At 41.1% G+C, this 16,133-nt stretch overlaps 1 protein-coding gene across 2 annotated transcripts in view; it reads left to right on the forward strand.

Annotated features, from left to right (window-relative positions):
• AGK (acylglycerol kinase) overlaps positions 1-16,133 on the forward strand; it is an 87,982-nt gene that overhangs the window by 60,076 nt on the left and 11,773 nt on the right. For both annotated transcript variants that reach the window (XM_065938702.1, XM_065938703.1), the window contains exons 10-12: positions 8,912-8,991; positions 11,945-12,002; positions 15,975-16,122. In XM_065938702.1, coding sequence (XP_065794774.1) covers positions 8,912-8,991; positions 11,945-12,002; positions 15,975-16,122 — 286 coding nt within the window. The remainder of the gene's footprint in view (positions 1-8,911; positions 8,992-11,944; positions 12,003-15,974; positions 16,123-16,133) is intronic.

Below are 16,133 nucleotides of genomic sequence, written 5' to 3' on the forward strand. Positions count from 1 at the left end.
AACATTCTTTGGCATTGCCTTTTTGGGATTGGAATGAAAACTGACCTTTTTCAGGCCTGTGGCCACTGTTGTGGCCAAATTTGGAAAACAGCAGGGGCTTTGCTGGCATACCGAGTGCAGCACTTTGACAGCATCATCTTTTAGGATTTGCAACGGCTCAGCTGGAATTCCATCACCTCCACTAGCTTTGTTCATAGTGATGCTTCCTAAGGCCCACTTGACTTCGTACTCCAGGATGTCTGGCTCTAGGTGAGAGATCACATCCTCATGGTTATCTGGGTCTTTAAGATCTTTTTTGTATAGTTCTTCTGTGTATTCTTGCCACCTCTTAATATCTTCTGCTTCTGTTAGGTCCATACCTTTCTCTGTCCTTTTTTGTGCCCATCTTTGCATGAAATGTTCCCTTGGTATCTCTAATTTTCTTTAAGAGATCTCTAGTCTTTCTTATTTATTGTTTTCCTCTATTTCTTTGCATTGATCCCTGAGGAAGGCTTTCTTATCTCTCCTTGGCTGTTCTTTGGAACTCTGCATTCAAATGGGTATATCTTTCCTATTCTCCTTTGCCTTTCACTTCTCTTCTTTTATCAGCTATTTGATGGTATCCTACTAGCCATTTTGGGGGCAGTTTGAACTTCAAAAAGAGTAATGCTAGTGGATTATAATACATTAAATAAAAATGATGAATCCTGAATCTACAGTCATATTACAGAAGAATCACCAAATTGTGTAAGTTATGACAGAGTTAGAGAATTACCATTTGGCTGTCACTAGTGAATTAATAAAGTAATTCAAGCAGGGATCATCAGTGGATGCTGCGTACATTGAATGAAAGGTCGTTGAGAAACAAATATCCACACAGTCTCAAATTATGCCAAATTACTGTACTTAATCATTACAAAGGGAAAAAACACCTTTATCATAGAGAGATCTAGCATACATCACCTTATCCGAGTGATCAGACAGCATCACCAGTAATGGGACAGATGAACTGTCTGCCTCCTGATAAGATACATTGAGAAGGACACAGCGTCCTATGTAGTGTCTTGCCCAAAACATTAATCTTAATCTGATTGACTCTAATCTTGAGAAAACAATCAAAGTTGTTTGTTGTTAATCAACAAACAAACAAATGTTTGTTAATCAACAAACAATCAAAATGTCCAAGTTGTAGGACATTCTAGAAGCAACCACTGATTTGGTTTCTTCAAAAATATCAGTGTCATGAAATCTTCTTCTAGAAGATTTAATCTTGAGCAGTTAAAGATAACTAAAGAATTGTCATAATTAAGATATGAGATCTTGGATTAAAAAATGAAAAATTAGAGTCAGCTATAAAAGATACCAGAGATATTTTAATGTGGATGATATATGGTGCCATGGTGTTATGGTTATGTCTGTATATGTCCTTGTTCTTAGATGCATGCTGACATTTTTTGAGTGAAATGTCATGAAGTCTTCAGTTTATTTGCAAATGATTTAACAATTCTACAAACTGTACACACACAGATAAAGCTAATATGAGGAAATGTTGGCATGGTGAAGCTGAGTGTGAGGTAAAAATGGTGTTCATTGCACATATAAAATGTTTTTTGGTTTGGCATCTTACCAAAGGTAAAATTTTGGAGGGAAGAAGCCCCAACAGCTATTCCAGGTTCTTGATCAGAATTTTCTAAAAAAGGTTCAATTCCTGGAAATTGAAAAGGAAAAGATACTCTCGCTTGATAGCAGTTAAGTATCTGTTCCTTTGTCATCTATATTTCTCCCCATCCCCCCCCTGCCCTCCCCCCCTCCACCAAATAATCCTGTAAACAGAGTCAAATAATCCTGTAAACAAGTGAATCCCTCATACTTTGCTCAGATTTGGCCTTAAAAATGTACCAGCTGTATCCAGGTTGTCCTCCAAAGGTTATGCACATTTTATATTCATGCAAGTTTCCAAGTATCTACGATTCCAAGCTTCAATCCTAAAATGTCACTCTTGTTGTATAGCCTGTGTTATGTGCTTGTTTACAGTTGATGAACCCGTGAGCTTGCAGTCTGTTTTCCTTTTATTTTCCTTGTTCTTTATGCAGTGACATCTGCCTCTCCACCATGACCTTGCTGGTCAGGGTAAAAGTGATTTAAGTTGCAGTTGAGTCTTTAGCATCTATTAAAGCTTAATTGTTTTCACAAAGGGTACTGAAATGTTAGGCTAGAAAAGGAAACTACAGATATTATTCTAAAATATTGTTACTATCACAGGAATGAATCAGGGTCTTAATAACTGAGTGAGTTACTTAATAACTGAGTGAGTTACTGCTTCTCATTTATGTGTGAGAAATTATGCATTCTGAAATAATTAGGATTTAACTGGAAATTCTTGACTGTGCTTACATTTAAATGTCTTGTCTCCTTTATCTTTTTCTTTCAAATATACCAATTCTGTGAATTGATAAAACCAGAGTCAAATTTACCACATATTGGTAACACACCTCAGGAAGCAGAAAACTTTTAAAATCAATTCCTAGAAAACAAAAGTATAGTAGCCCCTACTGTGGTTTCTGAGGCACCCAGGTAGGCTGAATTTGTCTTTTTCTTTTTTCTTTCTTTCTGGAAATTGCCTTCAAAATGCTGGAAAGCATTATAGATGAAGCCTGATACCAGATTGCTCTTCTTTTAAAATACAAACTGAAACACAGTTAAACATATAATGGAAGATTCTCCAAAGATAAAAGAAATGGCCCTTAGAAGCTCTAATCGTGCTTTGTATTTTCATTGTAGAGTGTGAGTTCACATCATAGGGCCTCTAACTCAGTGAGAGAGGCAAGATGTGTATTAGTGTCTTCATGGGACAGATTAAGAAATAAAGGGTTATCTCATCATAGACTAGCTGTGCTGGAGACAAAATGAGGGTTTTCTGTCTTATGGGCCATTCATTGCTTTTTCCTTCAGTGCTTTGTCCAGGGGGGATCACTGTTTTCCTGTCCCACATAGATATATCTACAGTTCCTTGAAATGGACTTTAATGTAACTGCTGGAAAGTTTTATGTAATTCTTTTTGGTTCTTTATTTCTGGTCTTTTGGTTGGACTCAGACTCTGCCAACCCAGAACCAAATGAGGAGGGTGGGGCAGGTGGTAAGAAGTGAGAAGCTCCCCACCCTTCCCCACTCTGTCATTCCTGGCTTATCACATGGCTTCCTTCTGTGAAAGTCCCAGCTCAGATCCTTCTCATGTGATGATGCTTAGGGCTGCTTTAGAGCTCCTTCTACCCTGGGCTTCCCTGATGGCTCAGTTGGTAAAGAATCCACCTGCAATGCGGGAGACCCTGGTTCCATCCCTGGGTTGGGAGAAGGGAAAGGCTACCCACTCCAGTATTCTGGTCTGGAGAATTCCATGGACTGTATAGTCCATGGGATCAGACACGACTGAGCCACTTTCACTTTCTTTGCCTTGCTTCTTTTTTCTTCATCTAAAATCCCTAAGATTCCTAGATCGGGCAGCTGTCTGGTTGACCGGGATTGTTTTCTTTTCACTGTTCTGTTCCAGCCAGCTCTCCCAGTTACTTTCCTCTGCAGAGCACAAAGCCATTCCGCCCAGGGAGTCAGTCTGTCCAGGGGAGCCTCTGACTTGGTGCACCGTGTCTCTTCTGCTAAGGTCTGGCTCTGCACCATCTTTCTGTATCCATTCTTGTTCTGTGACCTCTCCATCTCATAATCTATCAGCCAGATGTTCACTGACCTCAGATACAGTGATGCTTTGTCTGTTGGCCTCCACGCTATGCAGCTGTCCTTGCTTGTTTTTCCTGGACTCATGTGATCTCTAACTGGGACCAGTCTCTTCGCTACTGACCCTCAGACCTCTTCTAATCCTGAAGGCTCTGTACCCACCTGTTTCTCTAGACTCTTCACACTCCTTTCCTATTGTCCAGAGCCCTTTATACCACTTGCTAGAGCAGCACCTCAGATCTGTGCAACCTTAAGGTTACAAGGCTTTTCAGTTAGTCTTAACAGAATAGTCCCCAAATTCTTCCCCCTACGTGAAGAAAGGGAAAGTGGTTTTAGAGCACCAGTCAGGAAATCTTGAGTATTTATCTCAGAACTGCTTGCCTCTCTACATGCTTTAGAATAGCATTTCCCCAAGGAATATATTTTACTTATGCAGGATGTCTTTCCAGAGAGGGCTGCACAAATGATTCAGGAAAACTGTGTATTATATTTCTCCTTTTGGAAATTTATAATGTACATTAACATATGAAAGACTCTAAGAAAAACTGCAGTCAACATAACTTGTTTCAAGCCAAATGCGTTTGCTATTTCCCAGCCTATTTCAACTGGAATCTTCTGATATCAAAATCATCATCCTCAGATGTAACATTTAAGATCTTATAAGACATTTGGGAAATGTTCCCATGGATACAGCATACTGTTCACGTAGTGTTGTTTCTCTCCCTTAGGCTGGAACACTCTTTCTCCTCTTGTTTCTTTCCTTTCTCTCTCCTCTTCTCTCCCACCTCCCTAATCCAGGTTCTTTTTTTTTATTATTATTATTCCTTTTAGGAGAAGGACTGGTGAGATCACTGTGGTGTGCACTTATTATATTGTAATCTAGTATTCTTCCTCAGTTGAGGGACCTGGTTTCTTTCTCTGTTTTTAATTAGCATGCATCTTCCCTAGTCCCAATACTGTATGATTCAGCCTTGTTCATTCTCTTTCAATCCTATATAGTGCTTAGGTCACTGTTGAGAACCTCCTACGTATATCTGCAAAAATTATAATGAATAGATAAAATAATCCAGGATTCATGTAGATAAAGATGTATATACAGATATACACATGTATATATGTGAATCAAAAAATGTAGATACATTGCATTAAAAAAAAACTCCCACCCACTACTTCCTGCCTGTGTGAACCACCAGTCTGCTTTCTGTATCATCAATGAGCTTGGTTTTTTTTTTGTAGTTGTTAGATTTTTGTGTTTTTTTTTATGATCCCACATGTAAGAGAGATCATGCAGTATTTTTCTTCCTCTGACTTACTTCATTTAGCCTAATGCCCTCAGGGTCCATCCATGTTATCCCAAATGGCATGATTTCATTCCTTATTTTCTGACTGAATAACAATAATGAGCATGTCTGCACGTGTGTGTGTGCACGTGCCACAGTTTGTCCATTCATCTGTCAGTGGACACTTAACTTGTTTGTGTGTCTTGGCTATTGTTAATGATGCTGCAGTGAGCATAGGGCATGTATATCTTTTGAGTTGGTGTTTTGTTTTTGGATGAATACCTAGAAGTGGATTTGCTTGGTCACATGATAGTTCTATTTTTAGTTCTTTGAGGAACTTCCCTACTGTTTTCCATAGTGGATGCACAAATTTACATTCCCATCAGCATTCACAAAGTTCCCTTTCCTTCACGTTCTTAATAGCATTTGTTTTGTTATCTTTTTGATAATAGCTTTTCCAATAGATGTGAGGTGTTACCTCACTGTGTTTGATTTGCCTTTTCTGATTAATGATACTGGGCATCCTATTGGCCATCAGTATGTCTGTTCCTATGCTTTGCCCGTTTTTCAATTGGATTGCTTCTTTTTTTCTATTGAGTTGTATGAGTTCTTTAAATATTTTGGATATTAACCCCTTATCAGATATATGATTTGCAAACATTTTCTCTCAATCATTTGGTTACCTTTTCATTTTGTTGATGATTTATTTCCTTTGCTATACAGATGCTTTTTAGTATGATGTAGCCCCACTTATTTATTTTTGCTTTTGTTGCTTTTGCTTTTGGTGTCAGATTCAGAAATCATTGCCAAGACTTACGTCAAGAAGCTTACCCTCTACATTTTCTTACAGGAATTTATTGTTTCAGGTCTTCTATTTCAGGTCTTTAATCCATTTTGAGTTAATCTTTGTATATGGTATAAGCTAATGGCCCGGTTTCATTCTTTTGCATATGACTGCCAGTTTCCCTAGCGTCATTTACTGAAGACACTCTCCTTTCCTCATTGTATATTCTTGGCTCCTTTGTCACAGGTTAATTGACTGTATATGTGTGGGTTTATTTCTGGGCTCTCTGTTCTACTGATTTTTCTCTCTGGTTTTACGCAAATGCCATGCAGTTTTAATCATTACAGTTTTGTAATATAGTTTGAAACCAGAAATTGTAATGGCTCCAGCTTTGTTCTTCTTTCTCAGGATTGCTTTGGCTTTTTGCATTTGTGTGTGTGTGTGTATGGTTCCATGAAAATTTTAGGATTATTCTGTTTCTTTGAAAATGTCATTGGAATTTTGGTAGGGATTACATTGAATCTGTAGATTGCTTTGGGTAGTATGGACATTTGAACATCAATAATTTTTTCAATCCAGGATCACAGAGTATCTTCTCATTTGTTTGTGTCACCTTCAGCTTCTTTCATTAATGCCACTTAGTTTTCAAATTTCATCTCCTTGGTTAAATTTATTCCTGGATACTTTATTCTTTTTCATGCAGTTGTAAATAGGATTGTTTTCTTTATTTGTCTTTCTGATGTTTTGTTAGTGCATAGAAATGTTACAGGTTTTTGTGTATTGATTTTGTATCCTGCAACTTTACTGAATTTGTTTCTTACTTCTCTCATGTCATATACAAATAGTGACAGTTTTTCTTCTTCTTTTCCAATTTGGGTGTCTTTATTTCTTGTTCTTGCCTAATTGCTCTGGCTAAGACTTCCAATACTATGCTGAATAAAAGTGGTGAGGGTAGACATCCTTGTCTTTCCTGTTCAAGATCTTAGACAAAAGGGTTTCAGCTGTTTACTGTTGAATAGGATGTTAACTGTGGTCTTGTCATATATGGCCTCTATTATGTTGAAGTGTGTTCCCTTTATACCCACTTTATTGAGGGTTTTTTTTTTATTATAAATCATTGTTGAATTTTATCCCATACTTAAGTGTGTTCCCCTTATAGCCACTTTATTGAGAGGTTTGTTTTCTTTTTATCATTAATTATTAATGTTGAATTTTATCACATACTTTTTCTACATCTAGTGAGGTGAACATATGATTTTCACCCTTGTTTGTGTCAATGTGTCAGATCCCATTGACTGATTTTAAGATGTTGAGCCATCCTTGCACTTCATTATGGTGTCTGATCCCTTTAATGTATGGTTGAATTTGGTTTGCTAATATTTTGTTTTGGGTTTTTGCATCTATATTTGTCAGGAATATTGGCTTTTAATTTTCTTGTGTTGTCCTTGTCTGATGTTGGTATCAGGGTAATGCTGGCCTCATAAGGTCAGTTTGGAAGAAATCCTCCTGTTATTTGGGAGAGTAGGAGAAGGATTCATGTTAATTCTCCTTTGAGTATTTGATGAAATTTACCAGTGAAACTGTCTGGTCCTGGATTTTTGTTTGGTGAGAGGTTTCTACTGATTTAGCCTTCTAACTAGGCATCAGGCTGTTCAGATTTTACCTTATTCTTTAAAATATATGGTTTGTCTTAGAACTTACGTTTTCCCTGACCATCTGTCTCCCTGCTCCCTCACTCATCATACAGTTGCACCTACTCTGTACTTTTCAAAATACTTGGTACACGTCTCTATTCTTTGGGCCTACTGCATGTTCGTATTGTCTGTCTCTCTATCCCCTCATCATACCTTGAGCTTTTTGAGGACAGACATTTTTTATTCCTAGTTCCTAATGTATACTATAAATATCCTTAATGATTCAGGGAAAAAATGATTAAATGAATGATTAATAGAGTGAGAAAGACTCAGGCCCTGCTATCTTCCACAGTACGCACTTGGCACCCAGGAGACTAATACATCCTTGCCTTGCCCGTCATGACTTAATCTTACCATCACCTCTTTGCTCTACTATTTCTGTTTCTTCTCTTGCTCAACCAGGTACAGAGAGCAGAGAAGCAAGTCTGCTTCAGTGGATAGACAAGCGAGGAGTGAGAGGCCAGTGTCTTTTCCTTGTAGGCTGGTCCTATTTGTGTATAGTTCTCCTAGAAGACCCTCGCTTGTTTCAGCATAGTGGGAACAGGAGTGAAAATGGGACAGACGCCCTCTCCTAAGAAGCCTTAGACACTTTCTCTCGACTAGCAACTTAGAGTGCCAAGAGTCTCCTCTCGTTCCTAATCTTCTGCTTACACTGGTTCTAATGATGGCACGCGGGAAACTGACCTGGTTCTGTGCATGGTTAGCAGATGCTGTGCAGTTGTGTCTAGCAGTTGGCAGCTGTCCTTAGAATGTGGGGGTACCTTTGGGCTTTTGCTGCAATTCTGAGCTATAGGGAATGTCCCTTTCAGAATTCAGGTGTGTATATTTTCATCTAGAAAAAAGCCCAGCATGGAGTATAAACTCTTGGAGGCAGTGGCATTGTTAATGTTTATTTCTATAATAGCCATTGCTGAACTCACTGATTTATTAGAATTCGGTGATTATAATATGCAGTATTTGGCCATAAAGCACTGAATTAAACCCGAATCACTTTGCATCCTGGTTTGTCATGACAAATACCTGACTGTATCTTCAGAGACTCAGGTGAAACATTCTAGAGTACATACCAGAACTCTGATGATCTTGCCTGACAACTCTTGGCCTTCCATAGAGAACACAGGTTTAAGTTACCTTGAACAAGTACAAGTGAGAGAAGTTCTGGCTGACCTGACTAATTGGTTCAAGAATCAGCATAGTGATTACAGTCCGAAGTATGATACCATGTTTTCTTGCCAGCAGATTCATGAGGCCTAATACATGAACGTTAGTTTCATTTTATTTCAGTACTTTTACTGAGCACACAGAAGAGTTCATTTCTTAAATTTGGAACATCCCTTTTGAAATTTTGTTTTGACGAAACATAGGCCGTGAACGTTTGCTGGCTACTTAACCTGTAGAGAGTTCCAGGTTATTGTCATAAATTTAAGTGAAATGTATTTAACTTCCAGGGTGAAAAGGAACAGCCTGTGTTTGCACTCACCGGCCTTCGATGGGGATCCTTCCGAGATGCCGGCGTCTCAGTTAGCAGGTAGAAGGGCGCTGGGTTAACCAGTGGTGGTTTTTAAACACCTTCTTACTCTGTCCCTGTCTTTGAGGTTTCAGTATACAGTGATCTCGGAGTACATGTGGTGGGCCCGGTGGTTGAATTATGTATGAATAACAGAAGTGAGGTTTACATTCTGTGTGCAGAGAGGCTGGGGGAAGTCGCAGCTTCCTCCACGCTGGCTGAGTGGTAGCTCAGGATGAGCAGTGTCCACCTCTCTTTCTAGACATCGTATTTGACGATGGGGGGGTGGGGGGGCGCGGCTCAGCTAGACCAGAGGGGCGCTGGTGTCGTCTCCTCCCGCTGCCTGCTTAGCTGGGTACCAAGTGCAGGGTACCACTGGGGCAGCAGCCTCCTGGAGCTCTGACAGCCCTGGTCGGAAGGCCCCCTTTGCCCCAAGAGGTGTTCTTTCTGAAGGCCTAGCGGATTCACCGACCCCAGGCCGCCTCCTTCAGAGGAGGGAGAAGGGCAGAGACCTGGGAATGCTGGAAGGGGGAAGAAACAGGCCTGCGGGGGAGGCGATGAGAGGGCTGCTGGTGGCTTTTCATGGCAACCTGCTTATTTTTGGAGGATTCATTGTGGAGCATAAAACTGCTGGCTCGCAAAGAGGGTGTGCCCTCTGCTGTGTGCTGTGGAGAGGCCGCGTGGGCAAGGCTTCCTGAGGTGGGGCTGGAGGAGACAGGGTGTGAGGTTCGCTCCTGGCTGGTGGGCATTATTTTCTTTCTTTACCTCTTCTTGATAACACACTTACAGTGTAAATGAGTGATGATTGATCTCGCACACAGCTTTTATCAAGAAAGCTCGCTTTCACTTTGTAGGCATTCTCGCCACATTTTCTTTACAGAAATTCCTCTCATTTGTCCCACATGGTTGTTCCTGCTAATGACGTTCCTGACAGTGGATTGTCAAAGGATAGAGACCACTGAGTTACATCACCCACTGCGTTCTTTTGTTTGCAAGTGTGCATGGTTATCTTCATTTCGCAAGTCATCTTGTATCTGATCTGTAATCTCACATGCCAGCAGTTTACCAAGAGGAATTGCTTAGTTTCCCCTGAGAAAGTCTGATGAGAGCAAATTGCTCTTTCTTTTTTTGTGGCCACACGATGTGCTATGTGGGATCTTCCCTGACCATGTGGGGCTCCCTGACCAGGGATGGAGCCCATGCCCCCTGCAGGAGACGTGCAGAGTCCTAACCACTGGACCGCTGGGGAAGTCCTACATTGCTTTCTAAGTGTATTCAGCACAAGCATAGGTCAGCCCTTGAGGAATATCACACACAGGCCCATATTCTGTTTGATTTCTGAGCATGGAATTTGTAAATGCTGGCTGTTGTTGTACCTGGACTAGAACCATCCACTGAGTCACCATGTGTGTTACGGGAGAAACTGGGGGGGTGCAAGAAGCCATTTCCTAGCTGGCCTTGCACAGTATCAGTTCAGAATGAAGTTATTTATTTATTTCTAAATCAGTTTGGAAATAAACTGCCTTGGTTGGGATGTGTTTCTGTCTGGCTACCCGAGAAAAGAAGCAAAGCATCGAGTAAGCTTTCAAACAGAGTAACAGAAACAAAAACATGAGATGATCAAAGCCATCATTAATAGCCTTGTGGTGCTTACTGGGATAATAGTTAGAATGGTTCTGCTCTGCTCATTGGATGGCTAAACTCCATATTCTGGTGTTCAAGACCAACTTAATCCATCATCATCCCTAATTACCGAGTTCTATGCCTTTGCTTTGAAATGGCAACCCACTCCAGTGTTCTTGCCTGGAGAATCCCAAGGACAGGGGAGCCTGGTGGGCTGCCGTCTATGGGGTTGCACAGTCGGACACGACTGAAGCGACTTAGCAGCAGCATGCCTTTGTTTAAAGCTTTTGCTCTGGCAATTACTCTAAGCATTTCCCGTACTGTTACTCCTTATCCTGCCTAGAATGACGTCCTTGCCTCTTTCTTGTGTCTGCATCAAACCCAGGTTTCTAGGTCTCACGCCCTCACTTTGTTCTTGTTATCTGTTGTGCAGGTGTGGCTGCTCCCATGATTTTAGGCCCTATAATGATTTCTTGCGCCTTCTTGACTCTCCTTACCAGTAAATAGTGATCAGTTTATACCATGTCATAGAAATATGTTTATTTGTCGTTATCTATTATATTTGGGGGCCTTATCTTCTCAGAAGCCTTCAAAGGCAAGAATTTTGTACTGATTATATTGCTTCTGTTTCCTCCATATACATAGTAAGTGCTAAACGAATGCATGTTGATTTGAATTGAATAGGGAGCGGTTAAGATGGGCTGGGAGGTGAAAGACATTTTTAAGAGAGAAGTCTACTTTATGCCACTTTCTAAATCCAACCAGGCATCTTTTTCTCTTCGGTAGCTTTTAGGAATTTAGCAATATGAAGTAGACCCTCTTTGCTCCCAGATTTCACATTTGCCATGTTGAAGCTGCATAACATGAGTAATGTGAAATTACGCTGATTTACAGATTTTCATTGCATGTTTGTGTGTTGAGAGAGAACGCAGCGTACGGCATGCAGCCATTTAGCTCACGAGTAGTCTATCAGCGCCCGCGTCTGCATCTCGTCGTGGCGTTATCCCTCCCCACGCATTCGGGACGTGAACTCAGCTGTGTTTCATGGTGGAGAGTACATATTACAGTGATGCCTGTGAAGTTAGAGATTCAAGGAGACTGATTATATGTCTCATAAATTGCAGGGATTTAGCTGCTGTATAACTAATTACGTTGTTTGACGTGGTATTCAAATGCAGATTAAAAACTTAACTGTAATACTTTTTTATGCTAAACCACGATCTCCAAACCTCCAGAGCAGACACTCCTGGTAGAGGTGTAATTCTAATGTATTATCTGTCGTGAATGGTATCTAGCACGTTGATAGCTTTTTTTAATGTTCTGATCAGATTTTTATCTTGCTCTTTCTCAGGTACTGGTATCTTGGGCCTCTAAAAACCAAAGCAGCCCACTTTTTCAGCACTCTTAAGGTAAATGCAGGCTACAGTATTGAAATTTGACCTCTGGTATTTTGTTATTCCTTTGTGATGTGTGTATTTGGAATTTTTAAAAGTTTCTTGCTATAGATGTATATGGCATGCTCCTAAAATGGGGCCTATTTACTTACACACAAATGCAGACGGCATTCTTATTTTGATACTTCTCATCTGCCAACTTATTCTCTATTACCAAGCCCATATTTAATTTCGTTTTAGTATTTCACTTCCCTTTGTTCACTCACTCTCACCAAACAAACCTTGAACACAGTGACCTGTATCTCATTAATTACTTGCAAGTGTTTCTATATTAGAAATGAATATCTAGAAATGAACTGAAGATTTGTATCTGAATACACCTAATCGTGTAGGCTTGTGTATAATATAGTAGGCTTCAAACTATGCTTTGTGCTACAAACCGTGTTTAACTAGCCAAATATGTGTAGTGGTTGCTGCATTGGACAGTACAAGTGTGAGGCCGTTGCCATCATGAGGGAAAGTTCTATCCGGCCATGCTGTTGTAGGTTATACGATGAAAAATATTGGTATAGAGAAAAACTCAACAATGTATGTTAAAGAAAACGCTAATAGAAAAGTCATAGTTATCTTGTACTACATGCTATGTTGAGCTTTTATGCACATGAAGGTAGTATATTTACAGTTTGAATCTGAAAATTGGCAGATGAAGTTTCAATGTAGTAAGGAGTTTGGTTCTATCTAATGTTAACATTCAGAGTATCGAATGGGTTTGAAATTAAAGAAGTAATGTATGTCCATTGGAAAACATAGCTCCCTTTACCCAGAGCTATCCAGTTATTCATTAACAAAGCCATTAAAGTACTAGGGGTAACCAATCTATGTGATTACTAAAATGAACTTGGGATGATGGGGAGCAAGGACTTTCTATGCTTAAGGCAAACTGTGTGAGTAAAATGCATGACTGCTGTTGCTTGGAGGAATAATTTCATTGATGGAGTATTCAGGAAGAAATAGAGTAGCTCCGTATTTAAGCTGTAGAATCTGGGACCATATAAACTGTTTCTATCATTTCTACAGCAAACTGTGATTGCATACCTATTGGGTGGCAAGCCCTGCTGTATATTTGGAATACTGAGTCAAATAAGACAGGTATCATGCCCTCAAGAAGTGTTCAGATGCCAGGAGTGAGGGCCTGGTAAATCAGCAGTTGGGCAAATGCTAGGAGAGAAATAGGAAAGAATAAGATGGAAGCAGAGAGGAGGAGCATTTACCTCTGACTGAAGGTCAGTAGAGTCAGCCCAGAAAAGGTAACAGTACTTCAGCCAAATTTTGAAAAATATACAGGACTAGATAAAGGGCATTCCAAGTGCAGGGGTCAGGATGTGTGGAGTCACAGGGGTGGGACATGGTCTTTAATTATGGCCAGCACAGTGGAATGGCTTGCGGGCTTACGGCAGGTTTTGACGTGGGATCTGACCTTTATCATTAAAGCATTAGAGGGTCACTGGATCTTAAGCAGGGGAATGATAGGAGCAGGCTTTCACTTTGGCAAGAAATTGTTTGGCAGCAGAATGGACAAGAGACTGGACATTGGTAGTTACAGGCAAAGGCATCAGATAGAAGATTGTTAACACGATCCAGGTGAGGAGAGATGAGGTCTCGACAAGGTGGTAATAGTGAACGTTGACTCCAGAGCATTGACTAAAGAGGTACAATCCTCTTTAGTCAGAAGGAGCATGGAGTATTCCCAGATTTCTGGTTTGAGGGGCTAGAGTTTTCCATGAATGCTGATAATATTAGAGTTGGATCACATTCATGAAGAAAGGTGGAATTCTCAGTTTGGCACATATTGAGTTTAACATTACCAGTGGTACAGACCAGTGAAGTCATACAATTATGACTTAGATATCTGGGCTGAAGAAATAGATTTAAATGTCGTAAGTGTATGAGTGGCATTGAGCTATGGGTTTGTTAAAGTTACTGTTGAGAATAGGTGGGCACAAATAACCATCATTTTAAAGAGCCAGAAATGATGCCCAGAAAGTCCAGAGAGAGACTGGGAGGAAGTACTGATGATATAGAAGCCGATGAAAAAGAGAACTTCCAGAAGACAGCGAGATTTTAAGCAGCAGCAGCAAAGAGCTAAAATAAAGAGAGGAAAGTAAGGATCCATTGAATCTGGCAACCCCTGCAGGTTTGGTAACGTCTTAGGTGGAGGGGCCGAAGCCAAATTGAAGAAAGTTCAGGAATAAACCGGAGGTGAAAACTGGAGGCATCAGAGCCACTCCTTTAAGAAACTCGACTTTGAAGGAGAGGAGATTAAAAACAGCAGAAAGTACTGAGAAATACGGGTCAGTGGAGCATTCTGTTTTTCTTTTTTTTTTTTTTTAATTAGCTGTTCATGTGTTTACTCCCTGAAGCAAAAGTAAAAGCAAATGGGAGGAGAAGAGAGAAAGGGCACAAAAATCATGACTGATTCGGCCAAGTCCGTGAGCACGAGGAAGGGAGTGGATCACAGCCCTGGACTAGCCTCGGACGGGGGGAGGGACACCTTTTCCCTTGAGACAGGAGAGCAATAAAACAGAGGTCTGGATGAAAACACGTTTATAAAGAGGTGAGGCAGTTCTCCCTGATGTCCTTGTATTCTCTCTGAATGGTAGGAAGCAAGGTGATCTTTTGAAAGCGAGGTGGGTGGGGAATTTGGAAGAAGGATGAAAATAGGAAGGTTTAGAAAGATTATCAAGTGACACAAAAGACCTTAGACCAAGAACTTGTTGTGATGTGGGTATCCTCACTTGGGTGGTTGTTTTCCCTGTGTCAGTACTCAGCAGGAGTGCCTTATCTCCCCCTCTGGTAATATTGAGCCACGATGTAGAAGCACAGACACTTAGTGACAGATTGATCCAGAACTGAGGCTTTTCAGGGTACAGGTTAGAGAAGGAAGACAATGAGGGCCAAAAGTGACAGAAGGATGATGTAAAATTCCCTGTTCACCTGGTTGGTGCTGAGGACAAATGGAGTGACCCCGAGCTGGGATTCTCCGAGAACCAGGTGTGGTTAGGGTCTTCAGGGGCCCCCAGTCCATAGCCCTCTCCTCCTCCTCTCACTTTGAACCAAGTTATGAAAGCAAAATGCAGAAACAAAGCAGATGAAAATTGACATACCGGCTTTATCAATGTCAGCAGGAGTGAAGGACACAGTGTGGATACATGGTCACAATCTGATTTCCTCACAGTCCAAATTGAATTTCTCCACTTAAAAGACCTCCATCAGGACAGAGACTGCTAAGTAAGCCCACTGCACGAGGAATCAATGGCTTTCACTCCAGAGAAAGAAGAGAAGAGGTTGGGTCTTTCTGGACCTGGGAGTAGTAAGAGATGGAGTGAGAGAAGTCAGAATTAGTTGTTACTCTTTTGTAATTCACCACTTGGAAACTTGAGAACAGGGGAGTAGTTCACCCTGAGGGCCCCTGGGCACAAAAATGTCACCTGGATGAATAAGGGAAGTGACTAGCGAGTGGGATACCAGGGCTTTAGACTTCTAAGCTGGAGTAGTTCTGGGTACCGATAGGGACTAGGATGTGGAAATGGGTTTCTGTGGTAGGTTGGAGGCAGTGTCAGGGGCTGAGAGGCTAGGGTATTATTTTAGTAATCCTTGAGGACACTGATGAGACCCAGGATGGTACTGGACTCGGGATGCCAGGAAGAAGACAGATCTGGGTGTGAGAATGATGGCTGTTGAGAGCAGAAACAGGAAGCCTTGGGCTGGATTTCGAGGCCAAACCAGTGTGACCTCCGAGTGGAACATGCGTCCCAAAGTGAAGGAAGTCTGTGATGCAACTAGATTTCATCAGTCTCATGTTTGTGTCACCATCTCTAAATGAATGATAAATTATATATGGTGTGATTCTATGCTCGTTCATGTTGGGAAACTCCAAGAGTTTGTAATTGTGTTGCATGATAAACGTTTTTTCCCCTTCATTGAAAGGAGTGGCCTCAGACTCATCAAGCCTCCATCTCCTACGCGGGACCTACAGAGAGACGTCCCAGTGGAGCGGAGGAGACCCCGCCCCGGCCCTCTTTGTACAGGAGGATATTGCGGAGGCTCGCGTCCTACTGGGCACAACCGCAGGGCGGTGAGCAGCCT

The sequence above is a fragment of the Muntiacus reevesi genome, chromosome 6 (genome assembly GCF_963930625.1).
Source record: "Muntiacus reevesi chromosome 6, mMunRee1.1, whole genome shotgun sequence".
In the NCBI taxonomy this organism is placed as follows: Eukaryota; Metazoa; Chordata; class Mammalia; order Artiodactyla; family Cervidae; genus Muntiacus; species Muntiacus reevesi.